The sequence below is a fragment of the Pavona decussata genome, unplaced genomic scaffold (genome assembly GCF_977016875.1).
Source record: "Pavona decussata unplaced genomic scaffold, jaPavDecu1.1 SCAFFOLD_180, whole genome shotgun sequence".
In the NCBI taxonomy this organism is placed as follows: domain Eukaryota; kingdom Metazoa; phylum Cnidaria; class Anthozoa; order Scleractinia; family Agariciidae; genus Pavona; species Pavona decussata.
Genome location: NW_028145590.1, coordinates 2,315,154 through 2,325,000, shown reverse-complemented (window position 1 = coordinate 2,325,000; position 9,847 = coordinate 2,315,154). Strand labels below are relative to the sequence as shown.

The 9,847-nt window shown below is 39.1% G+C and overlaps 1 protein-coding gene across 2 annotated transcripts in view; it reads right to left on the bottom strand.

The window, feature by feature from the left end:
- Nucleotides 1–8,471, bottom strand: part of LOC146463230 (cytochrome P450 27C1-like) — an 11,291-nt gene extending 2,820 nt beyond the window's left edge. The window contains exons 1-7 of one of the 2 annotated variants that reach the window (XM_085084705.1): nt 8,404–8,471; nt 6,780–8,150; nt 2,767–2,966; nt 1,796–2,086; nt 1,346–1,443; nt 737–903; nt 131–209 (exon numbers count right to left, since the gene is read on the bottom strand). In XM_085084705.1, coding sequence (XP_084940831.1) covers nt 131–209; nt 737–903; nt 1,346–1,443; nt 1,796–2,086; nt 2,767–2,966; nt 6,780–7,240 — 1,296 coding nt within the window. In that variant the 5' untranslated portion in view covers nt 7,241–8,150; nt 8,404–8,471. Of the gene's footprint in view, nt 1–130; nt 210–736; nt 904–1,345; nt 1,444–1,795; nt 2,087–2,766; nt 2,967–6,779; nt 8,151–8,403 lie in introns of those variants that run through there. The other variant, XM_085084706.1, reaches the window with a different exon arrangement.
- Between the last annotated feature and the right edge of the window lie 1,376 nt (nt 8,472–9,847).

Below are 9,847 nucleotides of genomic sequence, written 5' to 3'. Positions count from 1 at the left end.
TCAACAAATCATGTATTACAATGTTACCTCGTTTACCCAGGGCTTTAGTGTCCTTTTCCTTTTCCGTTCAACAGAAAGAGACTTGGCTAGCAGGAAAAGAGAAAGTGCATCTCACTTTAATAACACTTACCTCTGCTGGAATATTGTATCCTGATAACACAATATCCTGGTCTAATTTCCGAGAATTTGCTGAGAGAACAGGAGTCAGCCTTTAGGTAAAAGAGAACGCATTGTATGTAAGCTGTGACTGAATATTGTCCAACAACACCAATTTATCTCCAGAGTAGTTTAATAACTTTTAGGTTACGTTGTCTTTGCATTGGCGGTGCCATCGTTGCTTAAGGTTTCTAGCATATGGCGTGCTACCCTTTATAAAGTGCTCTTTCAAGGGTCCCCATTTCTGTGTAAGGCGATTAAGTAGTGCGATTAAGTAGACTAGTGCTTTTTTGTAAAACTATAATTTTTCTTCCATTTTGTGTTTGATACTGGATAGACCTTTATGTTTAATTTTGTTGATAACACAATGATAACAAATCACATATTTTTATTGCAGAAAAGCTGGAGACGATCTTTATTTTGCCATTTTTCTCCCCGACACATGAAAATACGTATTAATCACATGGTAACTGTTGACTACGGACGACGAAAATGCAGTGCACCATGGGCATAATCAGTTGGGTAGCGTTACAATGTGTTGAATAACAAATACAGTTAACTGACGAACATCACACAGTACCTCATGGACTCCTTGAGACAAGCCTTCAGGTAGGACAGCTTTCCAATAATGTTAGCAGTGATGTCTCTTTCTTTTCCTATCACATTCTCAACTTCTCGGTAGAGTTTTTCTTGGATGTGAGGATGCCTTCCCAAATGATACAACAGCCATAAAATAGATGTCGAGGTCTATTGTAGTTGAAGATCAATACTGTCAGAGATTTTTCTAGTTAAACAATTTAATTTAGCAACAAAATATTGTATCATGAACAAAAATCAGTTAACTGAATGGAGTTCACCGTTCCCGTTTCTAAACGATGCCAAGCGCCCACACTTAAATCACCGTAGAACCGACTTCTACTTCTTGCAACGATTGCGGCAACCAAAAATTGGGAAATATGTTCATTTCAGAGCATGTTACACTAGGCAACGATTCGGCGTGCAAATTGTGTCGTAACAAAATTGCGAGACAAGTTGCAAGAAAAATTGCCTAATGTAACAGCGCCTTTACACACTTAAAATAATTTTCTCAAGAAAATATAATCTGTCATTTCCTCAAGTACACTGTTGTCTTGAATTGGTGTAATGTAGCCTCGGCTATTGTCAGTTGCAAAACAACCGATTAACTTACTGTATCAACTCCTGCAAACACCACATCACTTGCCAGACCATTGACCTCTTCCATAGTCAGTTCCTCTTTTGTGAGTAGATAGGTCAACAACGACACCACTAAAAAAAAAAAAGAATACCAGAGATTAACTGAACACATACAGTATACTGCAGAGCAATCATAGACAGTGCAACGTTTTACAGCACAGATATAGCAAGCGTCTATACTATTCTTTTGCTGAATGAGTTGTATCACTGGCCAACATTGTTCCAACCTGGCTGCTAGATGGAGCAGTGTTAGATATGCCCTGATATAGACTTAGTGTCTAAAAACTGGTCAAATGGGGTCTTTTTTTCTGGACGTTGAAAGCTAGCTTTGTAGCCTGTATACCAGTGCACCCACCACCGCTTCCACCTAGGAGAGGAATTGCATCCTTCTGGGCCAAAATTATCAAAGGTTTGTAAACATTACCCCGAGTATCACCAGAAGGTTCTATATCCTTTTCTGCCATTTCTTTGAGTTCCCTCATCTTCTTGTCAACAAAGCCCTGCCCAATGTCTAAGACGTCATCAGCAACTTTGAGGAACTTCTTAAATGCAGGTGTGTCAATGTAACGTCGCACTATATTGCTTGGTATGCTAAACATCAGCTTTTGGGCGAGCGAAAAAAAATCCTGAACTGCATCAATGAATTTTAGGGCTTCTTGTGGTGGTGGATCTTCATACAGCCCCAGACGAGTGTCAAATGCTACTGTTCCTATACCTACACCAGAAAAGATGAAACTAAGTTTCAGATTTTAGACCACTTACTTAATTTAATTGTAGTATACTGGTAGCTTTGATAACGTTTAAGTTTACCCAATCTAAAGTGCAAAAGAAAAACAATTGAAAACAAGATAAAAACAAAACAACAAAAGAAAAAGTGCACCTGCCCACAAAAATTTAATAAAACTAAAACTTATTTAAATGATGAGCCTGCAAAAGTAAATTCTATCTTTTTTAATTTTCACCTTGACTTAAATGACCTGTTATTAAAGGAAAAATTTAAAGTAACTGCAGGCAGATCTAACCTGGACACAGTATACCAAGCGCATATATGTGTATATAACTACAGGCTTATAGAATTGAATAAGGAGAAATTAAATCCCAAAAATTATAGTAATAAAAACTGCTAAAATATTGCTGTCACCTAGTTTTAATAACACTTTGAAAAGCCAGACTGGTCTGTGACAAAGCTGACATATCAGGATGAAAATTAATGAATAAATTGTAACTAGAGCAATGGACCAGAGGTAGTGCAGGGGGAATGGGAGGAGGGGGGGGGTTAGAAGGGATGTACTCCAGATCTTGCACATCAAAATATTTTTTCTGGGATAATTTATAACAAGAACATGAACCTCTAGCTGAAATATCATATAATTGCAGCATTGTATTAAAGCTTACTTTCTGTGGAAAATCTACTCAGTTCCCCTTCCAAGTCAGGAATGTATTCATCTGGTCCAGAAGCTTTTTTCAATTTCACAAACCTCGTAATGGCATCCTCAGATACAGTATTAAAGTTATCGATATTTTCTTCCACTGTCTTTGGACGCATCAGTTTGGGAGCAATGCTTTGTCTTATTCTATGCCACTCTTCTCCGTTCCTTAATATTACGGTAAAAATGAAACAAAAATACAGAATGCACGTTGACAATCATAAATTATATTATAAATCATACCCACCGTTATAATATCTATAATATGGCAAAACAAAAGCACCCAAAATTAAAACATCTAAACATTTTTAACATCCCTTGTAGTACCTTCCAACCCCTCCCATTCCCCAGAGGAGACTTCATAATTTATTGCCCTGCAGATTCCCTACTGCATGCGTGCACCTGTTACTAACAACTTGACGTGCAACACCAACTTTTTTTTACAACTAAATACTGAAGATCTGACTGATTGCAATGGAACTGAACTGCAGGTGAACAAATGCTACTCTCATCTATTTTTGAGCTGAATGAAGTCAACTAAGACAGAATTAAAAGAAATTGTTGGGGCGGGGGGGGGGGGGGGGTGGAGGGGTGATGGAGTGATTAGAAACTAACTGCAGTCCAAAGAAAAAAATTAAGACCCCTCTTGTCCAATGGCAAAATTTTCAAGAAAAGGAAAGTGGAAGAATACAAAGACGAACCAGTCAAGATTCTCATCAGTCTAGTGATGACCCAACCAATCACAAACGGACTTGTTCCTGAAGTAGTTAGTTGTAGGTAAGGTAAGGTAAGGTAAGGTAACTTTATTTAGACACGGTAAATTCTTCAGCAAATATGAGATATACATTCAGAGATAAAAGATAAAAGATAACCAAAATCATACCTAACTAAACTAACTAACCTAAACTACTGTAACCATATACTAAAAGCTGCTTTACAAGGATGCCGTGTTAAAACTCATTCAAAACTGTGGTGACGTAGATTAAATTTAAAATTATGTAAAGATGTTGCTGCACGAAGGTCACTAGATAGGCTGTTCCACAACCCAGCTCCCCTGTAAGAGAAACTCTTCTTTAAATAATTGGTGCGGGGCTGCGGAAGAGCCAATTTATTTTCAGTATTCCTTAATCGATATGATGTTACGTCGGTTCGAGAAACAAATCTAGAACTCAGATATTCAGGGGTCATTCCATGTAAAGATTTGTACATCATAATAGCAGCTGATTCCAATCTTTGGTATTTTAGTTTACGCCAACCCAGTGCCCGGAACAATTCATTGATGTTAGAGTCATAATTGGCACACATTAAAATACGGGCTGCACGGTTTTGGAGCTTCTAAAACTTTTCAGAGAGACCACTGCCACAGTTGCCCCAAACAACACTACAGTAATTAAAATGTGGTTGAACTAGGGCGTCATATACATTAATTAATATGTTAAAAGGTATAAGATGTCTTATTCGCTTAATTGCGCCCAAAGCAGAAGCAACCTTTTTACAAATGTTCTGTATATGACAATCCCAGTTCATGTTTTGGTCGATGTGCACACCAAGAGATTTCGTGGATGAGACCTGCTCCATTGGATGGTCATTTATACTGAAAGACGGAATTTCAGGAAATGTTGGTAAACTCTGTCTCGACGCAACTAACATGAATTCAGTTTTTGTTAAATTCAAGGTCAGTTTATTGGCAGAGAGCCATGTACACACCCTGTTTAAATCATAGTTGAGGCAGTGATCGATATGTTTTAAATCTGCGCTAGCGAAGGTGAGGCTGGTGTCATCTGCATACATTCTTGGTTGTGAAAAATACAGACAATTAGGCAGGTCATTAATATATAATAGGAAAAGTTAGGGTCCTAGAATTGTTCCCTGGGGGGACACCACATTTGACTAATTTTGGAGTGGACATAAAGGAGTTCATTAGACAAGTTTGAGTGCGATTGCTTAAATATGACGTAAACCATTTGTGACAGAGACGGCGTTTTCCATAGAATTGCAATTTTGTTAATAGAATATTGTGGTCGACGGTGTCGAAAGCCTTTTTTAAATCTAGAAAAACAACGGCATTGACGAAACCACGAGCAATATTCATGGCCCAAGTATCCGTAGCTTCGAGTAACGCAGTAACCGTAGAGTGTAGAGAACGAAATCCGGATTGATACCGAGAAAGAATACAGTTTTTAGTAAGATAGTAGTATAACTGGTCATACACAACCCGCTCAAATATTTTAGCCACGACTGGGATTACTGATATTGGTCGATAGTTTGTGGGATCATTGCGTTTTCCAGAATTTTTATACAATGGGGTAACCCTAGCAGACTTCCACTCATCAGGAAAAATACCAGTTAACAGGGATTGGTTAAATATATAAGTGAGAGAATCTGCAATTAAATCTGGGCACTCCCTTAACAATTTAGCTGAAATATTATCTAGTCCTGTAGCTTTAGTCTTACAAAGTTTTGAGAGCAGAGAAAAAATATGTGCCGATGATGTTTCCTCAAAGACGAACTCCTTGTCAGTTGCACAAATAAATTCTTCATAGGTGGTATCAACATTCTCAACATGTCGGCTAAGGTTAGGTCCAATTTCAGCAAAGAAAGTATTTTTCAGCGACGTCTGCTTGACTCTTCGATTTATGCCCTTGGTATTGTATTTCATTTATGACAGTTTTATTTGATTTGCGAGATGTCAATTCGTTGACCGTTTTCCAGCTTTTACGTTGATCTTTAACGCAACTATTGAAGACAGTTTCATAGTATGCCTTTTTAGCAGACTTGATTTCCCGATTTACTTGGTTTTTCGTTTTTCGAAACTGGTTCCACGTGGACGGATCTCTGGTTTTAATAGCTTTCCTCTTAAGCCGGTCTCTGAAGTTCATCCGCTTTTTCAGTACGGTAGTAATCCAAGGAGACTTAGAGGGACGTATGCGTTTTAATAGTCTTCGTCAGTTGTTGTTCGTTTTGTACAGGGTTGTTTACAACATTAATTTAGTTAGGTAGTTATTAATTTATTTTAATTCAATATTGTATAGTCCTGAAGGAAACACCGTGTCTAAATAAAGATTTTACCTTTTATCCTGCCAGTTTTACTTCACGTAATAATTTGCTTACTGGCTTTGAAGGCTTGAGGTCGCGCGGGGCAGCACTAAAAGACGGAATCCGGAATACAGAAACCGGAACCCTACAATACGGAAACTAAACATTTACTGCTAGCGAAAAAGTTGACTGTTTAGTTGGAATGAAGCGACGTCCTTGTTAAACGCAAATTTTATATTTTTCGATACGTGACACCAGAGAAAAAATCTAATTTAGTCATTTCCCGCCAATGAAAACTTAGTAATTCGACAATTATTCAGTATTTGTGGGTAAATCATATAGAATAAATAAATAGATTATGACCCGGAATAAAATCAGTAAATGCACCTAAAGATTTCCATCAGACTTCGCTCCTCTAGCGCACTTCGGTTCCCATTTGCTGACTTACCTGGAACTTTCCCTTACTTCACTTCGCCACCTTCCGAAAAATTTAACAGCCTTTTTTTCAAAACAAGTTGAAACGGAGTGTCCGGAAAACGGATGAAACAAAAGAGGAAGAAAGTATGAATTTTGGTAACTTACCGCTTCTTAATTGGAGAGTCCGCCATGTTTACGGTCTGAAGCAATTTACGTTGTCTCTCACTTGTACGTTGTCTCTCTCTGTCACATAAGACATTGTTTCCTTAATAAACAGCGTTTCCTTTCATGCCAACGAGTGCGATTTAATTTTTTTTAATCCGTACTTTTTACCCCAAGTCCTATATTTCACCATTAAATATGTCTCTCTACGTATAGTAGTTTCCGATTCCGGATTCCGAATTCCGGATTCCTGCTTTTAGTGCTGCCCGGTCGCGTGAATGCGAATATTCGAAAACGCTGTAGGGAAAACATTGGACAGCCGGTCAATTAGCCTTATGAATATGCATATATTTATTTATTACTCACAAAAGTACCACGCCGGGGAAATAGTTCCTCCTTTTACGGTGCTCCATCAAAACGTTCAACTCCAGTCTGCGAGGATATTTTCCTTCGGCGCGAAAAACTTTCTCGATGTCATTTGGATCAATGACATGGACCCAGTATGAACCAAATGAGTTCTCTTTAAAAACGGGGCCATATTTTGCGAACCAGCTTTCAATCGGCTTGTACCTTTTATGAAGTCCTTCGCTTTGACGATAAAAATCCACCATGGATTTGAAGGTTTTCTTGGGGCCAGGGATGTCTTCGAATGGACGCACTCCACCATCTTTGATATCAATTTTAGCTGAGTCACGTAAGGTTTCGTTTCGCTCCAGCGGCGCTGCTTCTGTTTTCTGCGATCGCCAAAACGTAGCTAAATGTTTGAAATGTTGAGCTGCTGGAACAAGGTTCCTGCGAGAGAGATGAGTGATGTTGGAGAAGTACATATCGACAGCAACTTTCTACGCAGCAACGAAAATACAGCAATGGATAGATGTCCTTACTTAGTGGGAAACCGCTTTATTATATTGACACAGAAATAAAGTTATTATTATTATTTATTCCTGGTTGTCGTGAGTTGTGGACAACTTGCACGGTCAACCTCGTCCCCAAGCTCCTAGACGAGGTAAACAGAGCAGTGACTGAACCACGTGTTCTCAGATGCCTTACAGTCACGTGACGCGTCACACAAAACCCCTTTACCCACCCTGGTGAATGGTCTATAGCTTCAACGAGCGATCTACACTTTGAATGTATGGTTGTAGGCTTTTCTTTAGCCTCAGTGGACAAGAAGCAATACTCAGAAGTGCATTCGCTACCTTATTTGATTAATAGATTCCATTTTGCCGTGCGTCTGTACTCTGATAACGCACGGATGACGTCAAAACGTGGTGGGAATAAAGAAGTACGCTACGAGCCGCAGGCGAGTTGCGTGACTGATGTTCTGACTGGCGTCCTCTGTGCGTTATCAGCGAACAGACCCACGGCAAAATGGAATTTATTGGTTTTATTCAATAACAAACACATTTCAACACATTTCGTCACAGGCGTCCCAAGCTCACGTTTAGAGAAAGCGAAAAATTAATTATCTATTTATTCATATATGCGTCACGGCTGTGTGAGTTGGAACGTGACCTTTCATCTTACGCGGTGTTAGGTTACATGAGAACCGTTGAGAATTTGAGCGCTTTATAAGACGTTGTATGGGGGATAAAATATCGTTCATTTAGAACGCTAAATACATTAAAATATCCTCATTTTTTACGTAAGATGATTAAAACAAACCCACCTCTTGTGTGTCCGTTGTGCTTTTGCGTTATTTTCGCTGTTTTGGGCTTTTTATGCCACCACTGTTCTCTCCTTCATTAAAACGAAGTGAGGAGAGAACAGTGGTGGCATAAAAAGCCCAAAACAGCGAAAATAACGCAAAAGCACAACGGACACACAAGAGGTGAGTTTGTTTTAATCATCTTACGTAAAAAATGAGGATATTTTAATGTATTTAGCATTCTAAATGAACGATATTTTATTCCCCATACAACGTCTTATAAAGCGCTTAAATTCTCAACGGTTCTCATGTAACCTAACACCGCGTAAGATGAAAGGTCACGTTCAGCAACTCACACAGCTGTGACGCATATATGAACAAATAGATAATTAATTTTTCGCTTTCTCTAAACGTGAGCTTGGGACGCCTGTGATTTCGTGAGCGGGTATCGCGTTACCTGAGCCCCACTTGAGCTGAGTCAAAAACTATCCTGCAAATTCAGTTTTAGACTACTATAACTACACACATGCAATTGTGATCCTCTAAATCGGAGTGTAATCCGAAAGAATTACAGTAAGAATATTTTCAAAACTAACCTTTATTCCAAAAAATCCTGACCCCAAAACATTACGGCATGTACGTCGCTTCACTGCGATTTGTGGTAGCATAAATAGCCCAAAACAGCGAAAATAACGAAAAAGCACAACGGACACACAAGAGGTGAGTTTGTTTTAATCATTTCACGCAAAAAAATGAAGATATTTTAAAGTATTTAGCGTTCTAAATGGACGATATTCTATTCCCCATACAACGTCTTTTAAAGCGCTCAAATTCTCAACGGTTCTCATGTAACCTAACACCGTGTAAGACGAAAGGTCACGTTCCAACTCACACAGCCGTGACGCATATATGAATAAATAGATAATTAATTTTTCGCTTTCTCTAAACGTGAGCTTGGGATGCCTGTGTAAATGCACAACATCTTGTTGTTTGTGAGTTGTAACGTTGCCAAGGACGGTTACTTTCGGGGGGGTGGGGATCGTTACTGTTTGTTGAAGGGGGGGGGGGTGGGTGCGTTACTTTCGTTACTCATGATCTAGAAGCAGTAAAAAATAGGCCATTTTGCAGTTGTATGCTTAGTGACTTGGCTTTTGATTTAAAGCAAGGCCGGGGATGACCTTGCTTTGATACAAACCTCGCTGCTTTTCATATGTAGATCATGCTGTTCTTATGCTAACTAGTTTCCATTTACAGTTGGAAAGCAATGAGGTTTACGTCAAAACAAGGTCACCCTCAGCCTCGCTTCCAATGCAAGGCCAGGCCACTAAACACACAACTGTAAAATAGCCTATAGAGTGTTTTCATTCACGTGACTACCGGCCATATTGGTTTACTGAAACAAAAGAAAGTATTTACATAAAAATAGAGTTCAATTCCCAGAGGTTTAGTTTGGGACACCAACATGGCCGCCATTTCTTTGTTTTGGGACACCAACATGGCCGCCGTGACGTCATGTAAAAACACTCTATTAACGTAACTTTCGGCGAAGCAGTTATATTTTCGGGAGGAGGGGGGGGGGGGGACCGTTACTTTCGGGATTTACTCATTACCAGCTGTAAAGAATTAACGTTACTTTCCGTTACTTTCGGAATTCTACGATAAACTGTGAGTATCCCTAAATGTCGTGGATCGTGGTTGGTGGGTAAGGGTCGTGGGTATAAAAATAGAAAATAATACCTTAGAAAGCGTCGTTCAAGATTCACAAATACTGTGAAGCCCTCTTCAG